The 26,096-nt window shown below is 41.3% G+C and overlaps 1 protein-coding gene across 6 annotated transcripts in view; it reads right to left on the bottom strand.

Annotated features, from left to right (window-relative positions):
• Nucleotides 1–56: 56 nt before the first annotated feature.
• ACVRL1 (activin A receptor like type 1) overlaps nt 57–26,096 on the bottom strand; it is a 48,711-nt gene continuing 22,671 nt past the window's right edge. For all 6 annotated transcript variants that reach the window (XM_058168729.1, XM_058168727.1, XM_058168728.1 and 3 more), the window contains 5 exons: nt 25,790–25,936; nt 25,233–25,508; nt 22,773–22,970; nt 10,544–10,674; nt 57–2,428 (listed from right to left, as the gene is read on the bottom strand). In XM_058168729.1, the coding sequence (XP_058024712.1) occupies nt 2,288–2,428; nt 10,544–10,674; nt 22,773–22,970; nt 25,233–25,508; nt 25,790–25,936 (893 nt within the window). In that variant the 3' untranslated portion in view covers nt 57–2,287. The remainder of the gene's footprint in view (nt 2,429–10,543; nt 10,675–22,772; nt 22,971–25,232; nt 25,509–25,789; nt 25,937–26,096) is intronic.

Below are 26,096 nucleotides of genomic sequence, written 5' to 3'. Positions count from 1 at the left end.
TAGTCCTAATGGGATTTAAGTGGTCTCTGAGTGGAGATGTAGCTTTTTTTTTAAAAAAACTGTGTTGTTTTCCCCCCTGAAACTCTTTGTCCTCTTTTGTTAATTTGTGCTTCTCATCCTTTTCCCCATTACAGAATCTTTGTCTGGAGCCAGTTATTTTGGAACGTTTTTTGCAAACAACAAGCAAAGGCTGCTGATCCCCACCTCCACCCCCGAGCATGTTTAATGAATACAAAAGTAATTTCTGTGCAAATTAGTAATGATCTCAAAGCAATTTTGAGGCTTTTGATGAAATGAGGTTATATGTTTTTCACTCGGTTCTACTCAGCTATCCTGCATATATTATATGCTGATATACATTTCTATGGCATAGAAAGCTAACTGCTTGGAGATGTTAGCACAATTGTTGAATGAACAGGCCTTCCCCATTGCTTTCCTGTTGATGTTTTGTCTTTTCTTATAATAGGCTATTCAAGAAGTTCAGTCGTAGGCCTGATTAAAAGGTTGAAAACTTTTTCCACCTTCTACCCTTTTATTCAAAATAGTAATTTTACAAGGACGGGCCTTGGCCTTTGCAATTTGTTCACTTGTAGATGTATCCAGCATGTCAAGAAGGAATCTGCTCATCTCAGTTTTAGTGGAACTATTGGACTCCGTTTGTGCACAGGGTTTGTGAAGCTTACAGCTATTGCAACTCATCCATGCAGTATAGTAACATCAGGTGGAAAGAGTTATGTTTGACTCAGCTTATATTTTACATAGGGTGCATTCCTCTCACCGCCATCTTAAAATGATGAAGTTCCCATCATTTTATTTGGTTAGACTTTTGCCTTTTATTGCATCTGCAGACTGAAATTTCTCAAAATTCAATTGATGTAGTCATATGCAAATCCAAATGTTGGACATCCACCTTGGTTCCAAATTGCCTAAAACCTTTGAGGGCTCCTACGAAAAAACTGGAGTGGCTGAACAATGGTGTTGGTGATGCTTAATTCTTGCTGGGCTCAAATGCAGAAAAAAATTGCATCTTATGTATGTGTGCTAAAGATATTTAAATTTAATAGCTAGAGCCGTGGGGTTGTGCAATGAGCCAGAAAACACAGTTATGGTAGATTGGTTGGAGAGCACTGGCTCCTGTGTGAGGCAATCTGTGCTGTGATTGGCTACTGTGGATGTAAAGGGGGCGTTTCCTTGTTTTCCCGCCTTTTTCTTCCATGTATCCTGTATGCTCTGTGATTTACTTCATGATGCTCCTGTTAGTCTGACTATCTTGTTTGCTGCAAATATAGATGTAAAATATATTTATTTATATAAAACTACAAATTCATATCAGCGTCTCTGACTTCATTTGGACATCTGCTGTGCAATTCCCTGACTCTGTGTATGTGTGTGTGTGCGTGTATGTGTGTGTTCACTACCAATAGTTGTCTTCCATCCACAGAAAGCAAAGCCAGCTCCGTTCAGCATGGTTGCTATACCCTGTTTCTACTGACCATGTTCAGGGGTTATATGACAGGGCTAGTCAGGGCTGGTTCTAAGACCAGTTACAGGACGGAAAGCCCTTTTGGAGCCTTGTGCTACTAAATTCCAGCTTATATACAAAAAAAAAATCATGACTACATACAAGCAAAGCAATATCACGCTGACCATCGAGACAGCTTTCCATGTTCACATACAGATAGAAAAAAACTGTTGTATCTCCATAGCGGTCTCAGATTGATCTGGTACAAAGGCTTGCATAGTTGTGCTTATCCCTTTAAACCATTGTAGACGCTTTTGAAATGACACCTCTATACACATGCATGCACATACATGCACACACAGCTAGAGGCACGAACTAGATTTTATAGGTTCAATCTAAACACTACCTTTGCAAATGATCTTTAACTGGCGTTTCAAAGGCAGCCTCCCCTTTGGGCATAGCAGCTGTGTTCTTTGCAAATGGGATCCCTCCCATTTTTCAGGATTTGGTGGCGAGACGAGCTGGCGTCAGGTTACAGATCCAGGGAGTATTTATATTAATGTACATTCTGCAAGAAGTGGGTAGGCCCCTCCTTCCTTTTGTTGCTAGAGGAACAAATTAAGGATTCCAGAAGCTGTCATCTGTTCTGTGAAACTTCCTGCAGAGCGTCAGTTTGAGCTATAGAGCTCTAGTCCAAATCCTCTTGGTCAAGCTTCAAAGGAGGTCTGTTGAAGCCACAGACAGAGGCCAGGACCAGCAGGAAACTTGGAAGGGGTGACCTTGAACTTCCTTTGAGCCAAGGAGCCAGAAATCCAATCTCTGCTCCTAGAAGTTAGGAGAGTGTTTGGGTTTGTGGAAGGAGTTGCTGAGTTTTTTCAGGGTCTTTTTAATCCTCAGAGCTGTGAGTCTTGCTGAGGGACTCTGGAACCAGCATTCTTTCATGATCTTGGCTAGCGAAGATAAAGCCTGGAAGGTGAGGGAGGGGTGTATGTGAGGGAAAGAGAAGGGATAGTTAGAATCAAAACCTAGACTTAACACATTCTACACGGCTAGAATCTTGCATGCGTATTCACTGGACTCCCATCCTGAGCAAAAAGCCTGACAGAGTTTAACTATGGTTTGCTGAATAAATCTTAGATGTTGGGATTGTACATCATGCTGAGATGACTAGTCTTGCAAGGGTGGGGCTATGAGATTTTTCTTACATGTTTTAAGGCAGGGGGCTCCAACCTTGGTCCCTTTAAGACTTGTGGACTTCAACTCCCAGAGTTCCTCAGCCAGCTTTGCTGACTGAAGGACTCTGGGAGTTGAAGTCCACAAATCTTAAAGGGGCCAAGGTTGGAGACCCCTGTTTTAAGGGACGGTCTGTCTGTTTTTAAGCATCAGGTCTGCTTGTTAATATGAGGTGGAAGTCAGGGATGGTATTTGTTGAACCTGGTGCCACAATCAGAGTTAGGGTCTATAAGGAGAGATCAGGGATAAATTAAGGAATTAACCCTTTCATGTCATTTCCTACTGCCTGACAGAATTTCAGTCAGAGCTAGCTTTGGAGTTGATGCTGAAGTATTCTAGATTTATGACATCTAGGAGTGGCATAGCCATATTCTCAGTGTCTGACTTTTGGAGCAATTCAGAAGTCTATAGCACCAAGGACAGCTATAATGTCAACACACAATGAAAATTAAATGCTTAGTTTATACTCTTATTCAGATTAGGGAGATGCTTCTTTGGTGGGAATACAGGTAGTCCTCAATTTAAAGCAGTTCATTTAGTGACTGTTCAAATTTACAGCAACACTGAAAAAACTGACATGACCATTTTTCACGCGATCGTTGCAGCATCCTCATGGTCATGTGATCAAAATTCAGGCGCTTGGCAACTGACTCATATTTATGACAGCTGCAGTGTCCCGGGGTCATGTGGTCAGCTTTTGCGACCTTCTGACCAGCAAAAATCAATGGGGAAGCCAGATTCACTTAACAACCGTGTTACTAAAAATTGCAGTGATTCACTTAACAACAATTACAGTGATTCGCTTAACTATTTACTTAACAACTATGGTTTGCTGAATTAATCCTAGATGGCAAGAAAGATTGTTGGGGCAAAAATCACTTAACAACGGTCTCACTTAGCAACAGAAATTTTGAGCTCCATTGCGGTTTTAAGTTGAGGAGTACCTGTACCCCAGATTTTTTAACTGTCATAAATGGTTCAGTCTTTGATTAAGGTTGTATATCTGGATCTCATGTCCAGTAGGGACAGGGTCTACTAGGGTGATCTGCCCAAAAAAGTTACTCAATTTGAGTTGATTTTTAAAAGAGCTTGGAAAGTCTGTTGTAGCACCAGTGATTTTGTTAGTATTCTGGTTGAAATGTAGAAGAAAGAATTTTAGCACTGTTCACAAAATTATTCTGGGATAGATACATGGGATAGATACATGTTAAAGAATGCGGGGTGAGGGGTGAGGGGTGGAGAGACTGAAGTTTGGTAAGGTACAATATAAATGATTTTATTGTCATGGTGATCTCTGCAGCAAAACAGCAATTGAACCAGTCGGGGTGCCATCATTGACACAGAATCAAATATGAAAATCTCTCTCCTCTGATAGGGTAAAACTTGGACACCCGATAATATAGAATAGATCTTAGTTCTATAAAATTCCCTTTTATTCTTTTCCTCAGTATGGCTTGCAACATATTTGAGAGTTAGTTTGATCTAGTGGTTAAAACACCAAACTACAAACCAAGCTACAAACCGTCTTAGGCATGAAAGTCAGCTGGGTGACTTTGGGCCAGTCAAACTCTCTCAGCCCAACCCACCTCACAGCTTTGTTGTTGTGAGGAAAATAGGAGTATTATGTATGTTTGACACCTTGAGTTGTTTGTAAAGATAATAAAGGTGGGATATAAACAAACAAGCAAGCAAGCTTCTAAGTAGGAGTTTATTAAATACGTTTTTTGGAGGGAGGGGTGCCTTCAACTCAATGGTGACCGACTGGTCCTGGTGAATGACTGGACAAGACCCTGCAGTTCTTTTATTCTTGGCAAGATTTTTCAAAAGTGGTTTGCCATTGCCTTCTGCCTAAAGCTGAGACAGGATGGCTGGTACGAGGTCACCTAGTTGGCTTTGTTCAACTATATCGCTGCTACATCTGTAACTAGCAAGCAAATCTCCCCGAAGGAAGAAAAAACAAAAAGCTGAGGAAATGAAAGGTTCATTTCGGCTGACAGCTGAAGCTACCCTGAAGATTTATCATTTCCTGAGGATTTAGCATGCATTTGAGAATTTAACGTCTCCAGACTATAGGATACCCTAGGAGACAGAATGTAGAGATAACCCTCAATTTATCTGATGGAACAGGGATTTCTGGAAGTGTCTGTTGTAAACAGGAAGCTATGTCGGAAAAGAACCTACTAAGCATGGTGGTTTTCAGACTCTCCATAAGATGCCATTCAGAGATTGTATTCTGAGTACAGATCACCTGAGGGGGGCAGTAAGAGATGCAAATTCTTGTCCCTCATTATGCAGGTACCAAAGACGGCTGACAAGGATTTCAGAAAAGTGGAAGAAGGGCTTGTGTGTCAATCACACAGTTTTGGGAAAGGGAGGGAAGGAGGGAGGTATCCTAGCAACAGTCATGGCCCCTGAGGAGAGTGGAATTGAGGACATCAGAAAGTCATCAATAGTGAAATATCATATCATGCAATAGAAGGCAACCCTGAATTTTAAGATGACTACTTCTGAAAAAGCAGTTAGAGAAAATAAAAAAGGCCTACCCTCCCAAATTATAATGCCTTGGTAAGGCCACACTTGGAATATTGCATTCAATTTTGGTCGCCACGATGTAAAAAAAATGCTGAGACTCTAGAAAGAGTGCAGAGAAGAGCAACAAAGATGATTAGGGGACTGGAGGCTAAAAGATATGAAGAACGGTTGCAGGAACTCGGTATGTCTAGTTTAATGAAAAGAAGGACTAGGGGAGACATGATAGCAGTGTTCCAATATCTCAGGGGCTGCCACAAAAAAGAGGGAGTCAAGCTATTCTCCAAAGCACCTGAGGTTAGAATAAGAAGCAATGGGTGGAAACTAATCAAGGAGAGAAGCAACTTAGAACTAAGGAGAAATTTCCTGACAGTTAGAACAATTAATAAGTGGAACAACTTGCCTGCAGAAGTTGTGAATGCTCCAACACTGGAAATTTTTAAGAAAATGTTGGATAGCCATTCGTCTGAAATGGTGTAGAGTTTCCTGCCTGGGCAGCGGGTTGGACTAGAAGACCTCCAAGGTCCCTTCCAACTCTGTTATTAAGTTATGTTATGTTATAAATAAATATGCAGGTGGGATATGCTTCAACCCAAGGGGCAACTCCCCCCCCCAAAACGCAAGTAGAATGAAATACCAATAAAATAAGATATCCATTTATAAAATAAATTGAGGCCCATTTGCATATGGCCAACTACACCAAAATCAACCTCATGTACACAAACACAAGTACATATACAGGTAGTAGTCCTCAACTTATGACCACAACTGAGCCCAAAATTTTGGTTACTGAGACAGTTGTTAAATGAGTTTTGCCCCGTTTTATGACCTTTCTTGCCACAGCTGTTAAGTGAATCCCAGCAGTTGTTAAGTTAGTAGCATGGTTGTTAAATGAATCTGGCTTCCCCATTGACTTTGCTTGTCAGAAGGTCTCAAAAGGTCATCGCAGGACCCCGGGACACTGCAACTGTCATAAATATGAGTCAGTTGCCAACTGTCCAAATTTCAATCACGTGACCACAGGGATGCTGCAATGGTTGCTAAGTGTGAAAAACTGCCATAAGTTACATTTTTCAGCGCTGTTGTAACGTTGCATGATGACTAAATGGTCACTGTATATGATTGTGCACAGACACAGCCTTTCTTCAAAACCCACCCGCCCCACAATAAAAAAAAATAAAATAACAGAAAGGGGAGAGGCAAGGACAAAGGATAGCTGAGCTAGGAAAAAACAAAGAGGAAGGGAGAAACAAAAAACAGAGAGATGAATAGGCACAGAAGACAGATGGACAGAAGAAGGAAAGGAACTGTTCTACTTAGGCAGTAAAAAGGGTTAAAACTTAGCAGACGAGTGCCTGCTCCCGAGGGATGGGTAATCTGCAAAGGCATCCAGGTTTTTCCAACCGTGAACCTGCAGCCTCCTGCACTCCCGGCATCTTATCAGTCAACGGTATGCCTTTAACCACTTGCACTGTCCCAGTTTGGACCAACCAAAGCTTCTGAATAGTCTTCCAAGGCCGCATTTGCAAAGCCTCTTGCAGTAATTTAGGCAAGATAAATGTATTTGTGTATCTTGTGATGGGTACTCCATCACTAGAAATGTTCGATCTTTGGCAAAGGACAATGTGAATCACTTCATCCCTATTGGTTGTAACTTTAGAGTAACATCAGCGAAAATGGTTGGGACTATTTGCGTTTGTTTTTCTTCCCTGGGTTGTAACAGCGAAGTTATGCTGTTGCTTCATTAGGCATGCAGATGCCAGCTCTAAAAGTGTTGTCTCAGCATTATAGCCTGTGTGATGACATTACAGAATTTCCCATGCTATAGGAAAAAGTTACATAATCAGGAGGAGACGGTACAATGTTGGCTAACATATGCTAAAGCTGTTACCATATGGCTTTAGTATTGAGGATAAATTATTTGTGCCTCAAGGCTTCTGGTAGGTGGCAATGAGAGTCTGGGAAAAGTTCCACAATTCGGAATGCTCCACTCCAATCTCCTTTGCAGATAAAGCAGGGATCTCCAACCTTAGTAACTTTAAGGTTTGTGGACTTCAACTCCCAGCTTTGCTGGCTGAGGAACTCTGGGAGTTGAAGTCCACAAACCTTAAAGTTACTAAGGTTGGAGACCCCTGAGATAAAGTACAGGTGGTCCTCAACTTATGTTCATTTAGTGACCGGTCAAAGTTACAATAACACTGAAAAAGTGACTTAAGACTGTTTTTCATACTTATGAGCTCTGCAGCATCTCCACGGACACATGATCAAAATTCGGATGCCTGGCAACTGACCCGTATTTACGATGGTTGCAGTGTCCTGGGGCCATAGGATCACATGACTTTCTCACAAGCAAAGTCAATGAGGAAGCCAGATTTACTTAACAACTGTGTTACTAATTTAACAGCTGCAGTGATTCACTTAACATTTAGTGGCAAAAAAGATCATAAAATGAGGGCAAAATTCACTTAACAACTAGCTCACTTAGCAATAGAAATTTTGGGTTCAACTGTGATCATAGATTGAGGACTACCTGTATAGAAAAAAAACACTATTGGAGTGGGATCAGCCACAGAGAAGGTTGGCCCAAGGAAATCCACCTCAGTAGGAAGCTCATCAAGTGATCTTGAGCTATTTGCTATCTCACCACTAATTCAGTTTAGGGGACATATTTATCATTTAGATCTTCGAGAAGGAAAATATGTCATGGAATATGAGAATGAGAAATTAAAAGCTTTCTTCATAGGATAAAGTAGTAGACAGGGCTCTTCAAGGAATGAAATGGTATTCAGGCTCAATGATTTATCGCTGGCTTAATTAAGATGATGGCCTGTCCAAATTCAATTGCTAATTGGGGCACACCCTTGTTTACATGAAGGAATCTTCAATATGGTGGTCTGCAAAGCAACAAACAATCCCTTATCGTTTACATGTATGGTTTACTCAAAGGAGGGCAAATAGCTCTGTGCTGGCATTTTATCTCCTGACCACCCAAGGCCCTGGTCACCCTCCCTTTAGCTTCTGGGATTCCAGCAGCCGCTGCCCACGATTCTTCCTGCTTATCTTATCTTTGCGTTCTTTTTTTCTTTCTTTCCCTGAACTAGTGCCAAGATTCTCTCCCAGGGATTCTGAAGTCATGATTTACAACACAATCTGCGCTTCTCTGTCTTATAAATGTCAAGTAGGTCCTGCAGCAGATTTGCCAGGTATCGAGTCAGAGATTGGCCTGGCCCACTGACAACAAAGAGTAAATCACGGACTTTCTTCCCTATTCCTTGCCTCATTCATTCAGCCCTATCTCAGACAGATGTTCTACAGTCGTAGAATACTGGTTTTTGTAACAAAGAAAATTGGGAAAGATAGAAAATGTAGAAAAAGTGTTGGATAGAGAACTGGAAAGGACAAGACACATATGGGCCCTGTGTCTTCTGATTAACTAGAACAGGGGTCTCCAACCTTGGCCACTTTAAGCCTGGAGGACTTCAACTCCCAGAATTCCCCAGCTTTGCTGGCTGGGGGATTCTGGGAGTTGAAGTCCTCTAGGCTTAAAGTGGCCAAGGTTGGAGACCCCTGAACTAGAAGACACAAAGCTATATGATAAATCCTCAAGTGGAAGCCTGGCAATCTGAACAGTTTTAAATATTATTTCTTCAGATATTGCCATGCAGAGGGCTTGCCTCTGGATTACCACCTCATAATTTTTGAAACCATCTTACAAAGTAGTCCCCATTTAATTTTTATAGTGGTTTTTTTTTTTGGTTTTAATTTTTTTAAAAATTTGAATTTATATCCCGCCCTTCTCCGAAGACTCAGGGCGGCTTACACTATGTTAAGCAATAGTCTTCATCCATTTGTATACTATATACAAAGTCAACTTTTATTTCCCCCAACAATCTGGGTCCTCATTTTACCTACCTTATAAAGGATGGAAGGCTGAGTCAACCTTGGGCCTGGTGGGACTTGAACCTGCAGTAATTGCAAGCAGCTGCTGTTAATAACAGACTGTCTTAATAGTCTGAGCCACCAGAGGCCCTAATAATGACTTTTGATACTTTTGTAATGATTTTAATGATTGTAATGATTTTTTATGTATTTCCTATTTTGTTGATTGTTGTAGACCAGGGGTGTCAAGCTTGCTGCCCACGGGGCGGATGCGTCACGTGCTGGCCATGCCCACCCCTGGTTTAGCGAAGGGGGGAAAAGTCACAATATATCACGTGACGACAATGTGACGTTGCGAGTTTGACACCTGTGTTGTAGACTGTCAAATGTCACTTTTTGTGAGCTGGGTTGCCACACAAATGTGATTAATAAATAAATTAAATGGTTAAGTATCCCAACAGGGCCATAATGTGATGGGGCAGCCCAGAATTCTCCCAGGGGAAGAACACCAAGGCACGGCAGCTCTTGTGTAATGAGAGTGGGCATCAGCGGTGAAATCCTCTGAAATCTGCTACCGGTTCTGTGAGTCTGCTAGCGAACCCGTGCTTTGCGTGTGCGCAGCACTAAAAAAGGATCATTTTGAAGACTTCCGAGTCTGCAAAGGTAAGTAGAAGAGCGAGGGGGTGGAGGAATCCGCTGTGCCACACAATTTAGATTAGCTAGAAAGCAGGAAATCTGATGATTCTAGCTAATATAAATTGCGCATTACAGCTGATAGTCGCCCAGCTGATCGTCGGAAATATTGGTTTGCCCGAATTGGTAACATTTTTTACTACCAGTTTGGGAGAACTGGTCAAAACTGGTAGCATTTCACTCCTGGTGGGCATCCTTGTAGGGAAATGCCTACCCTGCAGCTGTAGAGCAGAGTTTCTCAACCTTGATAATTTTAAAATGTGTGGACTTCCAACTCCCAGAATCCCCTAGTCAGCATGTTGACTGAGGAATTCTGGGAGTTGAAGTCTACACATGTTAAAGTTGCTTGGGCTAAGGAACACTGCTTTGGAGGTAGTGCTAAACATGATCATCAGGTCAGCTGTTTCAGAGAAAAAGGGTAGTGAATTAGCTGATGGGGTAAATAATCTCATCTTTCCAAGACAGTTAGAAGATACATGGCGTCACTGGGATAGCGTATAGCTTTCCTACTGCATGGAAGGGGCCTCTGTCTCCCCAAACAGTTCAATAGATCTAGCTGGGAAGCTTGATTCCTATGTGGGTGTGGTATAAGATGCTTTCTTTGCTTCTGCCTCTACTCTGGAAGTTGATGGCCACACAGCAATCCTAACTCAACAAGTGTTCTTTTTGAAACAATGGGAACCACTTCCTGTTCAATACCAAAATAAAGCCCCAAGAGTTATCTTTCTAACAGACTGCGTCACTCACCGGGTCAGAGAACATCCGGTTTGGAATGGTGGGTGTCTGCTGGTCAATGCAAACCACTTTTTTCATGTCTTCAAAGCTGGGGTCGACTGGGACCAAGTCAAAGAAAGGAGGTTTATAATCTTCAATAATCCCTGCAGGATAAAAAAAAATGGAGGGAAGAGGAAGGAGAAGACTTGAGACTGCAAACATGCAGAAATTATTCAGTGTGAACATCATCTTCCTGTACCATCTGTTATGTCCAACACAGGTCCTGGTGTTCGAACACAGTCAAATAAGGACAAAAGAAAAGCTACACAGATTCAGGAGGACTGTGCTGATAAAGGATCAGGCTCATACGAATAGGAAAAAAAAAAGAATTTTCTAGTGGTTCTGTTTCAATTCTCTGTGTACATAGGTATATATATGGAAAGAAGCTAAATCTGCCCATTATCTCAGACTAGGGGGGATCATCATGAACATGGAATTGGAATTTGTTTACATCCTATGCCAGCAGTCATGTTCTCCAATGCCATATAAACTGATGCCTTTCTTTTTGTCCTGGAATCAAAAACAACTGAACTGAGTTTGAGGACGTTGCCGTAGAAAAGACCTATTTTGATGTGCATTTCTGCCATTTGGCAACCCAACCAATTCCAAGATTGGGTTAAATAAAGGACTTTAAAATATTTCCTCTGGAAAATCTCAGAAAAGATTCCACCCTGAAAAACATCCAGATGTAGGTGGGCCTCCTCAATGGACACATAACATATCAGGGCAAAGTGCTTTAGATCAGGGGTCTCCAACCTTGGTCCCTTTTAAGACTTGTGGAGTTCAACTCCCAGAGTTCCTTAGCCAGCTTTGCTGGCTGAGGGACTCTGGGAGTTGAAGTCCACAAGTCTTAAAGGGACCAAGGTTGGAGACCCCTGCTCTAGATGGTTTTATTCCAGTACCCCTTTATTCTTTGAGAATCTAGAGAGTGTGAATTAAACAGATATTTGGTTTGACTCTTATTAAGTATTGTTTCCTTTCAATATATGTACTTGTATATAATGTTGTGACATAAATAAATAAATAAATAAAAAGTACAATAGTTAAGTTCTCGTGGTCAGTAGTCAGATATTCTATTCTGATTTGCTAGCACTTTAGCTGAGAGCCTTGAAATGTTTTGTAGAGATGGAGACAAGTAGGAAGCGTGAGCAAATCAGCAGCCGCCTCAAGAATCCATTTACAAATCGATTCTTAAAGTTTGAGATATAAGAAAAAAAAAATCGCATAAAGCAAACGTATTTTCTCTTACCACCTGAAGCAGATGCACAATATCAAATGTGCAAAGTTTAAGAAAGAATAAAGAATCCAAAGACAGCTTAGAACAGTGGTGAAATTCATTTTTTTTTACTATGGGTTCTGTAGGCATGGCTTGGTGGGCATGTGTGGCTTGGTGGGCGTGGCTTGGTGGGTGTGGCAGGGAAAGGATATTGCAAAATCTCCATTCCCACCCCACTCCCGGGAGAAGGATATTGCAAAATCTCCATTCCCACCCCACTCAGGGGCCAGCCAGAGGTGGCATTTGCCAGTTCTTCAAACTACTCAAAATTTCCGCTACCGGTTCTCCAGAACCTGTCAGAACCTGCTGGATTTCACCCCTGGCTTAGAATCTTACAGCTAATATGACAATGAAGCCAGTATGGTTTGTGTATTATAGGATAATCCAAGACCACAGTGAGCTCAATTTCCTATCATCTCAGGCTGTCAGAATTTGGCAAATCGACATGAAGCATCCCTTACAAAATGATAAAGAAGTTACAAAATTATCAAGTATTACATTTCAGACATGATTTCCACTCCCCCCCCCCATGCTGTACGAAAATAGCATGAGAAAAGCTCTGAGAAAGCTGAGCAGAAAAATACAGGAAAGACCAAGGTAGAAATCTTTTAAACAGCCTCCATTGAGATATAGCAAGTGGTGAGACTACTTTTGTTAGTGACAACCCACATGCCCATGCACGCCTCATGAGCAAATGCTCACATGTCTTCCATTAAATGCAATAAAGCAGTTTCCACTAGCTTAGCAAGGTAAGTAGGTGAGTGGGAGGGCAGGGGCTAATGTTGAAGGAAGGCTTCACCTAGGCTGTTGTTTTCTTATAGGGAGAATGGAAAAATGAGTCTAAATTGGTGAAGATCAGTGTTTTTCAAACTTGGCAACTGAATTAGTGTATGTAATTAGTGTATGTATATATGTAGAACTGCAGAAAAAACAATTGCTACCACCCTGCCTTCCATTGAGGATCTGTATACTGCACGAGTCAAAAGTCTTGGCTGTTATTAAGTTCAAAATCAATTTAGTCTCTATAGCTGTACAATCCATAATTATTCCTAGTAGAAAGAACTGCGGAGTAAACTTAATCTTCTTTTCAAAATATTCTGCATGATCCACCATACTTTCATCCACAATGTTTTAACTTTTTTACAAGTCCACCATATATGGTAATAAGTGGCATCTTCACAATCACATCTCCAACATTTAGCCTGTACATTAGGCTACATACATGACAATTTTTGGGGGTCTAAATGCCATCTATAAAACATCTTATAAAAATTTTCTCTCATATTTTGCGCTTGTGTAAATTTAACATTCCTCACCCAAATTCTTTCCCAAGTTTCCAACATTATTGGTTGCTGAAAATTTTGTGCCCACTTAATCATACAATCCTTAACCAATTCAGTCTCTGAGTCTATTTCTACTAATACATTATACAACCTCTTAATATGCTGTTGACCTTGATCTCTCATTTGTTTTAACAAATTATCCTCAATTTGCTTAACACCTATTTTTTGATCTAATTTCCATCTAGCTTGTAATTGTCCATATTGGAACCATGTATAATTTTTCCCTTCTTCCCCCATCTTTTCTCTAGATTTTAATTGTAATTCCCCCTTTTCCATACAAAGAAGTTCTTTATAGGTAACTACCTCCATCTTTTGATATATATTTATATTTTCTATCATATGTCTCGGGATTGCCCATATTGGAATCTTTCCATCTAATTTATTGATATTTCCTCCAAACCCTCAATAATGCATTTCTAATTATATTATTTTTAAATATTTTATCAACTTTCTTATCATATAATAAATGGGCATGCCACCCATATAACAAACCATAACCTTCTATATTCAAAACTCTTTCCTCAGTTAAATTAATCCAATCAGTAATTAATGATAAAACAACTGCTACATAATACAATTTTAAATTAGGCATTTTAAGACCCCCTTTCCCTTGTATCCTGCATTATTTTTAATTTTATTCTTGGTTTTTGCCCATCCATACAAATTATTAATCCCTTTTGCCATTCCTGTAATTTAATATCATTCTTAAGCACCGGTATCATTTGAAACAAAAATAGAAACCTGGGCAAAACATTCATTTTTATAGCCGCTATTCTTCCCAACAAGGATAGTTGTAACTTCTTCCAACTCTCCATTTCTTTCCATACCTTCTGCCACAATACCTCATAATTATTTTTATATAATTTGACGTTTGAAGCTGTAATATATATTCCTAAATATTTAACCTTTTTAACGATTTCAAAACCTGTAGTTCTTTCTAACTCTTCTTTTTGTTGTATATTCGTATTTTTAGTTATCATCTTTGTCTTTTGCTGATTCACCTTAAATCCAGATACTTTACCATACTGACCAATTAGACCTTGAAATGCTTCTTACGGAGCCACTCCTTCGTTGCCCGGGCGGTGTGTTTGGGATCATTGTCATGCTGAAAGACCCAGCCACGTTTCATCTTCAATGCCCTTGCTGATGGAAGGAGGTTTGCGCTCAAAATCTCACGATACATGGCCCCATTCATTCTTTCCTTTACACGGATCAGTCATCCTGGTCCCCTTGCAGAGAAACAGCCCCACAGAATGATGTTACCACCCCCATGCTTCACAGTAGGTATGGTGTTCTTTGGATGCAACTCAGCATTCTCTCTCCTCCAAACACGACGAGTTGAGTTTCTACCAAACAGTTCTACTTTGGTTTCATCTGACCATATGACATTCTCCCAATCCTCTTCTGCATCGTCCAAATGCTCTCTAGCAAACTTCAGACGGGCCCGGACATGTACTGGCTTAAGCAGGGGGACACGTCTGGCACTGCAGGATCTGAGTCCCTGGCGGTGTAGTGTGTTACTGATGGTAGACTTTGTTACATTGGTCCCAGCTCTCTGCAGGTCATTCACTAGGTCCCCCCGTGTGGTTCTGGGATATTTGCTCACCGTTCTTGTGATCATTTTGACCCCACGGGGTGAGATCTTGCGTGGAGCCCCAGATCGAGGGAGATTATCAGTGGTCTTGTATGTCTTCCATTTTCTAATTATTCCTCCCACAGTTGATTTCTTCACACCAAGCTGCTTGCCTATTGCAGATTCAGTCTTCCCAGCCTGGTGCAGGTCTACAATTTTGTTTCTGGTGTCCTTCGACAGCTCTTTGGTCTTCACCATAGTGGAGTTTGGAGTGTGACTGTTTGAGGTTGTGGACAGGTGTCTTTTATACTGATAACAAGTTCAAACAGGTACCATTAATACAGGTAATGAGTGGAGAACAGAGGAGCCTCTTAAAGTAGAAGTTACAGGTCTGTGAGAGCCAGAAATCTTGCTTGTTTGTTGGTGACCAAATACTTATTTTCCACCATAATTTGCAAATAAATTCGTTACAAATCAGACAATGTGATTTTCTGGATGTGTTTTCTCATGTTGTCTCTCCTAGTTGAGGTATACCTATGATGACAATTACAGGCCCCTCTCATCTTTTTTAGTGGGAGAACTTGCACAACTGGTGGCTGACCAAATACTTTTTTACCCCACTGTATATAGCTTGCCAAGCTTAATAACAAATAATTTAGTAAGAGTCTAGAAATAATATCTTTATAAATTATGAGGCATCTGTTGAACTAACATATACCATAACCCCTTAAAGATATTTGAGACTAATGGTTACAAAATCCTGACATCTTTACTGCTAGATGGAACTACAAATGCAGGAACTGGAAAAAAAACGCCATAAGTTCTTGTTAACTTTCCATCAAAATATTGCATAGAGCCATGGTAGTGCAGTGGTTAGAATGCAGTTCTGCAGACTGTTCGATTCTGACCGGTTCAAGCTCGACTCAGCCTTCCAGCCTTCCAAGGTCAGTAAAACGAGGACCCAGATTGTTGGGGGGCAATACGCTGCTTCTGTAAACTGCTTAGTGAGGGCTGTAAAGTACTCTGAAATGGTATATGTGCTATTGCAATATTGTTGTTATTACTATAACTTCACTATCCCCATTAGCATATCTTTCAAATCATAGGATGTAAAAATAGATGACCATAAAAATAAATCCAAGGGTGAAACAAGTGGATAAAAAAGCCACACTCAAAAGACCTTGCCTAGAAAAAAGAGTTTTGGCTGTTTCCTGCAAGACAAAAAGTGTGCGAAACGAGTGCGAATTTTGAGGGAAGGATGCATTAAAAGCCCCCACCCTTCTCCAAAGTGTTGAGACATACCTCAGCAAGTGGGTGGTACCTTTTAAGGGGCTTCCTCTGGTTAACCTAATTAGTGTTGCACTCATGAGGGACACAAGTCTGCAGTCTGACAATCAGGGTGTAGAAAAACATGTACAATAGAAGAAAACTCTAGAATGATAACTGAAACAAAGCCTGCACCAGAAAGAACATTTCTCTCCACAATTCATATGTTCTTCAGTTCAGAAAAGTCCCAAGCCTTGGAATGCCAAACACGATCTACTATATCTGGAATATCAAGATCCATGAACCAGGTGCATGATGACATAGTGAAAAGTACTACACACGGACTGAAAAACATATGCAAACCCGGAATGGATGGATTCAGTATTTAGCTTACCTTACAATCGCTACTCTAATAGATTTTTGAGGCACAATACAATATTAAAATGCTGTGCTGAAGTTGGATGTGAACTTTCATATCGATGGACTTTTAAATGTCTGATGTTACAGCTAGAATGGTTGTTGAGCTTAGCATTACCATTCATTGAGAAACTTCGTTAGGTAACTATGCTCAATGGTTCCTACCAGCTCTCAGCACTAATGCATTTGGTGCCACCTGCTGGCCAAGAACTTTATTTACCTAGGACCTCCATCAGCTTTCTTAAACCTTTCTATACTAAACAGCTCAATGGAACCTGACCCTAATCCATCTGACAACCTGCTTTTGGATGATGGGGGTCCTGATTCCCATTAAAAACACATCTCAGTGCTTTGCTCTAGCTAGAAGACAGGCATGATGCCATTTTTCCTCAAGATGGTCTTGTCATGCCAAGCAATACTAGCAAATTTTCATATGCAGGTGGTACAGGATCTTCCAAAGACAGAGAGTGGCTATGTACACGTAAAAGGCAGCCAGTTAAAGATCCTTTATTGTGAATGTGATTGTCTTATTAACTAGTATTACAGGTATTTATGGGTGACAGAATTAGCCCAGTTAATACATGCCTCAATTGGATTTTATTTTGGCTGTTTTTAATGTAATCACTATTTTCTTTGAAGCCTCTTGTTTCTGTAGTCAAGGATCAGACAAGTAATGAGATTTAGAACAAAGAAATTGATAAGCTCACAAACCAACAGTATAATCTCTGATTATGGAAACAAAACCCAAATTGAAACAGGGCAGGCATCAACATGGTTAGCTTCAGGTACGGAGCTGAGCTTCTGTTTGTTGCATAAGCCATCATTGGTCTGGGTTCACATTAAGTTACAAATTATAAAGTACAGTGACTGAGTTTAGGGCGCATCCTACGCTAAGCCAAAAATAAGAAACTCATCTGGGTTTAGCACAGTTTGTTAATCAAGCCACTGACTTAGTGGTTTGAGAGGAACTGAAAAGAAGCCAAACAGCAAGAGACCATACAGAAGCAAAGGTTTGTAGGGTGGTAACCTAGAGTTACTCATTGAAAGCCTTCCAATAAGCTTGGACAAAGCGGGCTATTGGTATTTCTCTGTTAAAACATCTGCTCATTTTTTCCTTCTGCTGTGGGTGAGTAAAATTATTTAGTTCTTAGGGTGCCTTTCTTGAAAAAAGGAAAGGGACATTTCCTTTGTAGAAAAGGAGAGCCATTCTATGTATCTAATGCAGCTTATAAAAACGTATGCCTTTTAATACGTTGAAAAAGCCCCTACCAAACTCTCTCTCCTTTCTTCCTCCCTCCCTCCCTCCTTTCCTTCCTTCCTTCCTTCCTTCCTTCCTTCCTTCCTTCCTTCCTTCCTTCCTTCCCTTTTTTCCTTCCCTTTCTTCCTTCCTTCCTTCCTTCCCTTCCTTCTTTCCTTCCTTCCCTTTTTTCCTTCCTTCCTTCCTTCCTTCCTTCCTTCCTTCCCTTTTTTCCTTCCTTCCTTCCTTCCTTCCTTCCTTCCTTCCTTCCTTCCTTCCTTCCTTCCCTTCCTCCTTCCCTTCCTTCCTTCCTTCCTTCCTTCCTTCCTTCTTTTGCAAATAGAAAAATCCCATACTCAGTTTCCAGCATCTCCAAGCATGGGTTGGAAAAACCAGAGGGAGCGCAGACTTTAGTTGTCAGCTGCCCAGTCATTTGGGAGATCAGTGACTTGTAAATTAAACCATTTGGATTTAAATTAAAATTCTGCCTCCCCTTCAGTCAAGAACTTTAGCCTTTGATCTGAAAATGAGTGCATAGTTTGATCTAAAAGCACTAGGCTGGAAATCAGAAAGTTGTGACTTCTAGTCTCTCCTTAGGTATGAAAGCTGGCTGGGTGACTTTGGGCTAGTCATTCTCTTTCAGCCCAATTCACCTCACAGGTTGTTGTGGGGGAAATAGGAGGAGGAAGGAATATTAGGTACGTTTGCAGCCTTGAATTATTTATAAAAGATAACAAAGGTGGGATAAAAAAAAGTCAATCGTTCAAGCAATCATTCATTCCAATTTCAAACATGAACCAGCAGTCAGCATCAGTACATAGCAACTTCCTAATTTCCGAGCAGGTACCTTCCTATGTTATATAGCCTCTGCCTCCCTGACAGGAGAACTGCACCCCCATGTGGAATATTTAGGAAGCGCTTAAAGACATGGCGGTTTCAACATGCATTGGGGAACCGAGGAAAGAATGGGGGTGTATGTGAGCTTGAGATGAATCTAGGTATTTTTTTTTTATGTTACAAGGCATCACGTTCTCTTATATTAGTATAAATTGTAAAGCACCCCTTCTGAGGCCATTGTAATTTTGAACAGTTGTTAAACAACTGGTTGTTGTTAAACAAGGACTACCTTAGTTTCCACTTTAGCATTCTAACCCCAGTGCTGGGCTGGCTCTTGATTCACATGTACATCCTCACTTAAGCTGTTCTTCAAATCAAGAGGGCCGGCCTTTAGCTCAGAATTGCTTATTCCAGCCCATAGTTTCAGAAGGGGATCTCCCATTTAGAGGGTTGAACTGGGGCCCTTTTTGAACAACCTTTGTTTCCCTCAAAATAAGACATCCTCTGATAATAAGCCCAATCGGGTTTTTCAGCGCATGGTAATAAGGCCAAGCGCTTATTTCAGGGTTCCAGAAAATATAAGACAGGGTCTTATTTTCAGGAAAACATGGTAGAAGGTTTACTATCGAGCATCCTAATTCTTCAAAACCGTATTCTATGGGTCCAAGTCTATCAACTGAATACTTTTGATCCTTGGAAAAGGCACAGGTTTATAGATACACCGTCTTACTTTTCCACACAAGGGCAGTTTCCTGCATCAGGACAGTGCTAATTGCCAGGGGCTGGAAAGTTGGAAATCCAAAAATTCTTTGGATCTTACTGCAAGTGAGATAGAAGGATAGAAGAATGATTGGTAAAGATGATAGACCCTGCTGGGATGGCTAAATTGACTTCTTTGAGCAGAGAAAGGCCCCATAGGGAGGGTCTCCTCAGGGTGCCGTCGGCCAGACAATGTCGACTGGCGACCCCCAGGGGGAGGGCCTTCTCTGCGGGGGCTCCAGCCCTATGGAACAAGCTGCCTCCAGGGCTACGCCAACTCCTTGACCTCCGGACCCTTCGGCGCGAGCTGAAGACGTTTTTATTCCATCGCGCAGGACTGGCTTAATAGTTTTTAATGGGGGTTTTACTGGTTTTATAGTTTTCAGCCAATTTTGTATTAGTCTTTTAAATTCGTTTTTAATTTTTATATCTGTTGTTTTATCTGGCTGTAAACTGCCCTGAGTCCTTTGGGAGAAGGGCGGTATAGAAATTGGAACAAACAAACAAACAAACAAACAAATAAGAGAAAACAAAAACTATGTATGGAAATGCCTTATGGATTTTTGCACAAAACTTAAAAAAAAAAGAATTTATGATTTACGATTTTGAATCATATATTGTTAACAGTAAGAGGTAAATTTTAACTGTTCTTCTACCTGCTGTAAAGAGGCGGTATATCCTTTGTACCTTTTCCTCTCTTTTCTCTTTCTCTTTCTTTTTTCTTTTCTTGCACTTTTAGCTTTTCCTTTTTTTTTTTTTTTAATTTGCATTTATATCCCGCCCTTCTCCGAAGACTCAGGGCGGCTTACACTATGTCAGGCATAGTGTTCTTCTTTTGAGTTCTTCTTTTCTTTTTTCTCTACTTTATATTAGTTTGCATTGGTTTAATCTTTAACACAACTACATAACCCTCCCCACCCCCCCACAAAAATACATTGGATCTTTGCTTGGTGTTCAGCGATCCTCACTGCAAACTTGTATAGTATGGCTTGCACAGAAGAACACTTTGGATGGGGGATCCTTTTCCAGCCTGTTCTCTGAAGGAATGTTAAAAGTGGTGGTGGGAATCAACTGAGAAGCCATCACTAGAAGCCTCTGCCTATTTTGCCAATGTAGGAGCAGAGAGGCTGCGCTGGTCAGAGGATAGCCGAAGTTCCCTGAAGGTGGCCAGTTGCCAAACTAAGCTGCGATGCTGCTTGTTTCCTAATCAGAGTTGAACAAACAAAGTGCTGATTGAGTCTAATGGTCCCTTTAATCTGCAAACTGGGTGCTGACACTAGATTACAGTGTTTATAATTTACAGCTAATCATTCGTGTGGAAAAAGAAAAATGAAAACACTTCCAACTAGGCCAGTCAAAAACATCCCCATTAACAGGCCTGATTAGCGATTGTTTCTACACAGGGAGCCAAAGGCAAAGGGGGGAGAGTGGCAGGCAGGGCCGGCTCCTTCCATTCTCTAACAGCAGCTGAGATTCCAATTCCTCAAAAAAGCATGAACTCAACTGCAGTGCCAGAAGTTATGGGTTTTTCCTTCAAATTAAAGAGCTGGACAACCTGCAGTCCCCCAAAGACTCTAGCTCCGGGCAATCCCTCTCTTTGTTGGCTTGGGCTGATGGAGGAATGGAGATGGCCCACTGCCATTTTAAAAGAACCAACGGCCCTCTGTGAACCCTGCCAGTTTTAATCTATTCAGCAAATCACAGCTGAGCAAATTATGCTCAGCCCCACGTATGAACTATCCTAGGACCGTTTCTAGGCCACACAATTAGGATCTGTTCGCAGGATCTCTGAGCAGGTTAAGAGTTACTGGAGAGCTATGAAAAGCTGGTTGCTATTCCACTTGTATGTGTACAAATTCTAACCAGGGCCACAGCACCGCGAAGACAATTCCACAAATGTTTGCAAGACTGTGCAGGAAGCTGAATCCAGCATGAAGAACCTTTCGCCGCGAGCTGAAGACACATCTATTTATTTCTGCAGGACTGGCCTAGGATTTTAGTTTTAAATGGTTTTTTTTACTGTTTTAATTATAATTTTAATTTGGCCTAATTTAATAAGTTTTTTAAATATTGTTTTTATCCTGTATTTATTCTTGTTCAATTTTATCAGGCTGTAAACTGCCCTGAGTCCTTCGGGAGATAGGGCGGTATAAAAATTTGATTAAATAAATAAATAAATAAGTAACAAACAGAGATGACCATCATGTGAGATTTCAGTCACCGCTGATCAGACGTCCGGTTGATACAGAAAACTGACTAAACTACTTCTTCCATTTATAGCAACACTTTGGCATGAAGGAGAGGAATAACTAAAATTCTAAATTGTTAAACACAGTCTCCATGTTAAGAGGGAATAGATCTCTGAATACCAGAGAGACCTGTGAATCCCAGTTGATGAGGGCCAGCAATGCCAGAGCGTTACTGACCCAGGGTCTGCATTACAGACTGCTAAAATGGCTGGACTCAATGGACATTTGGCTTGATCCAAGAAGGTAGCTAGCATAAGGCTCCCTGACAAAATGGCTGACCTGGTAGGTGTGGCCAGTTACAAAGCACCTCCTGCAAGCAAGAGAAATCGGTCTGACGGCTCTCTGTATCCTCCCAGATATCTTTCCATTTTACCCTTCTCTGAACAGGTGGGCACACTGCCAGAAGCCATTAAATGTTGCAGATGAAGATGCTATTTCAGATATTTAAAATAGTTCTGTGAGTAGCAGAAAAAAACCCCCCGTCTGATTGTGTCTGGATCAGAGAGGATTGATTTCTGCAAAGCTTCCATCCATTTTTGTAGAGCTCTCCTTTTGAACTTAGAATCTTATCTCACTTGCAAATTACCATGGTATAAACCTCCTGTGCAGTGGTGGGTTTCAAAATTTTTTACTACTGGTTTGGTGGGTGTGGCTTGGTGGGCGTGGCACGGGAAGGATACTGTAAAATCTCCATTCCCACCCCACTCCAGGAGAAGGTCTGTGTGGCTCAGACTGCTAGACAGTCTGTTATTAACAGCAGCTGCTTGCAATTACTGCAGGTTCAAGTCCCACCAGGCCCAAGGTTGACTCAGCCTTCCATCCTTTGTAAGGTAGGTAAAATGAGGACCCAGATTGTTGGGGGCAATAAGTTGACTTTGTATATAAATATACAAATAGGATGAAGACTATTGCTTGACATAGTGTAAGCCGCCCTGAGTCTTCGGAGAAGGGCGGGATATAAATGCAAATTAAAAAAAAAAGGTTACTGCAAAAATCCCCATTTCGTTCCGATTAGCTGGGACTTGGGAGGCAGGGAATAGATGGGGGCGGGGCCAGTCAGAATTTTTATTACCGGTTCTCCAAACTACTCAAAATTTCCGCTACCGGTTCTCTAGAACTAGTCAGAACCTGCTGAAACCCTCCTCTGGTCCTGTGGCAAGAATAAGGGGGTAGCACTGTGCCTGAACCATGAGGCAAGGCCCTAGATTACCGCATCTTAATTTATTTCCATTTGGCTTTCCTTACCATTCACAATAGTTCTTCGGGCTATCTCCCACAGGACCAGACCATAAGCCCAGATATCTGTCCGCTTGAAGGATTCAAAACAGTCCATACGAATCTGTTCATCCAAAACTTCAGGTGCCATATAGCGTTTGGTGCCCACCCGTGGGTTGTTCCCAATATCCAAGTAATCATTGCTCTGGGAATGCATGACTGCCAATCCTGAAAAAGAGGAACATCACCACCATTATGGTTGTCTTGTATTTTGTTTCGTTCTTGCAACAAGTGGGCAATCCTACACCAGGAAGCTAAACATTGAAAAGGTCAGATTTCATTGGGGGAAAAAAGACATTACCCTGAGTTTAGGAGAATAACATAATTTTTGTGGCTTGTTTAACATTACATTACACTTTGGTTTAATGGGATGAAGATATATGCAGATCAAGGGTGAAATGTAAAATTTGTTACTACCGGTTCTCTGGGCGTGGCTTGGTGGAGGGGTAATGTGACTGGGTGGGTGTGATCAACTTTTTTTTTCTTTTAAAAGCATTTTTTTACAACCTCTTTGGCCCAAGAGAATGTAAAAAAAAAAGCTTTTAAAAGGTTCTGGCGATCAGGCAACTCAGCTGGGATCGCCAGAGGAACCTTTTAAAAGCTTTTTTTTTACAACCTCGTTGGCTGAAGAGGTTCTAGAAAAAATGCTTTTAAAAGCCTCTGATGATCCCAGCTGAGCCGCGCAATCATGAGAGGCTTTTTTTTACTTTTAAAAGCATTTTTTCAGTGGAAGAAAAAATACTTTTAAAAGTAAAAAAAAAAATCTGATGATCGCATGGCTCAGCTGGGGGGGGCAGGGATTTTTGCTACCGGTTCTCCGAACCACCCGCCGCCATCGCTACCGGATTGGGCGATCCAGTCCGAACCAGGAGCATTTCACCCCGATGCATATGCCTTTGTCTATGGCATATGAGTTTACATGCACCACAACTCCTGTCTATTCTTTTCCTTTATTCATGCTTCTTTTTTTGGAGCTGAGAGATGCCATTGGTTTTCACTCTATAAACTCTGTTCTACTGAGAAACTAATTAGGAGTAAGGCTGCCTGGGTTAATCAATAAAGTCTCTTTGGAATGTCCAAATCAGGGATTCCTAAACTTTTTGCCACCACACCTCTCTTTAGTGTAACTCCCCTAAAAATCCAGATATCAAAATGAATACAAATGAACAATGAAAGCACTACAATGAAATTTTGGGAAAGGTGAATTTATTTTAACGATGTATCTAAAACAGCGTTCCCCAACTTTCTGGCTCCACAGACCGACGGTGGCTGAAGCGGAGGGGGAAAGAGATGGTTTTATGGGCACACACATTACTAGTGCAAACGGAGCTTCCTGTGTTTGCCCACCACTTGTGTGGCCCAGTTGCCATTGGGCCATGGACTGATAGCGGTGTCATGGACTGGGGGTGTTGGGGATCCCTGATCTAAAATGTTCTTCACTCTCCCTGGACTCTATGTGCATTTCCCTGAGAGAGGAACACTGCACAATTTGGGAAACCCTGGTCTAAACAGAAAGCTTAACTTGCATCCCTGCGATTTGGTAAAAGCTAATATCGGAAGCCAGGAAACTCTTTGTCTTCCTAGTGCGAATGGCTGATAATCATAATCATTATTTGTCCTTTCCTCTAAAACATATGGCTTGATCTGTTTATATGAGTTATCTGAAGTTATTGTATTGTAAACATATCTGGGAACAGATCTATTTTTTTACTCATACAAAGGTCAAACTAGTCACCACTAATGCAACCAGGAAATTATGTGCCTTTTTGGAAAAAACTGTGGATATGTGGATAACTAAGGATATGAACTTGTGAAAAGGAGTGGTTATTTCAGAAATTATTCCATCCCATCCCACCCCATCCATCCCATCCCAACAGGTCCTGGACTCACAAAACATATTAAAATAAAAAGACTAAAATATAATAAAATAAGAACATGTATGAAAAGAGAAGAGTAGAACAAGATAAGAACAATGCAGCATCTAATTCTTTACACCATACAACCAATATAATTAGACCAGATAAAGATTGCAGTAAACAGGAAGTAGTTAAATTCTAAGCCCTCTGCTAGGAGCCTAATCGAGACGGCACCTTCCATCCCTACCTATTTGACATTTTGTTCCTATATTTGTAGCAAGGGTGATTCATACACCCAGGGTGGGAAGTATATTGTTAGGCCAGGCTCCCCCAACCTTCCAGAGGTATCAATTTTAAATTCCAGAATTCTCAGGAATTCTTTGAACTGAAGCCCACACATCCCGAGGGCGACCAGATTGTAGAAGGCTATTAGGTTAATGACTTAGAAGTTCTAAGGGGCAAATATAAGAACTCAGATTACTTCCCCTAGAAAGCTCTTCTGCCCTTAAGAAAAAGGTACATACATATCAGCGCCTCTGCTTTGTCAAAAACATTTCCTCTAAAATCCACTCACCTAAATCAGCAATGCAGCACTGCTTATTGTTCTTGACCAAGATATTCCTGCTTTTCAGATCCCGATGAGCAATGGCTGGCTTGCCCTGGGTGCCAAAGATCTCCACATGCAGGTGAACGAGCCCACAGATGATCGAGGTGGCCAGACGCAAGCAGGTTTCCATGTCTAGCACTGTGCATTGCAAGTAATCATAGAGGGAGCCATGCTCATGATAGTGGGTGATTAGCCAGAGTTGAGTGCTCGAATTCCGCGATGTCATGTCTGACGCAATGAATCCTGTGGGCAGGGAAGGAGGATAAAGATCAGTGTACATTGCCAAAGTACCGAAATTGCCAAAGAAGTTATCAAAGCATCTATAAATTACGTTATGTTGTGTGTATGGGTAAACGAGACAGAGACTTTTAAACCTCTGAGCTTCTTCAGCTCCTTAAATCCCTTGTGCAAATTTAGGAAGTGTACTTAGCTTCATGGTTCTTAAAATGTGCTGCCTCCATTTGCTTGCCTAAGTCTTCTTGGGACTGATACACCTGTTGGATTTCTGTACTGTTTCCACTCACCTAAGATGTTGTCGTGCCTTAGCAGCACCGTGTTGTAAATCTCAGTCTCACGGAACCATGACTGCTCATCACGGGAAGAGAAAATCTTGACCGCCACGTTCTCCCCATGCCAAGTACCACGCCACACTTCCCCATAGCGTCCTTTGCCTGTTGTGGGGGAGAGGAACCAGAGGTTGATTTCAGTAGGTTCTGATCAGTTCTGGAGAACTGGTAGTGGAAAATTTGAGTAGTTTAGAGAACCGGTAGAAAATGAGGACCCAGATTGTTGGGGGCAATAAGTTGACTTTGTATATAATATACAAATGGA

The sequence above is a fragment of the Ahaetulla prasina genome, chromosome 2 (assembly GCF_028640845.1).
Source record: "Ahaetulla prasina isolate Xishuangbanna chromosome 2, ASM2864084v1, whole genome shotgun sequence".
NCBI lineage: Eukaryota > Metazoa > Chordata > Lepidosauria > Squamata > Colubridae > Ahaetulla > Ahaetulla prasina.
This window is presented reverse-complemented; position numbering and strand designations above follow the sequence as displayed.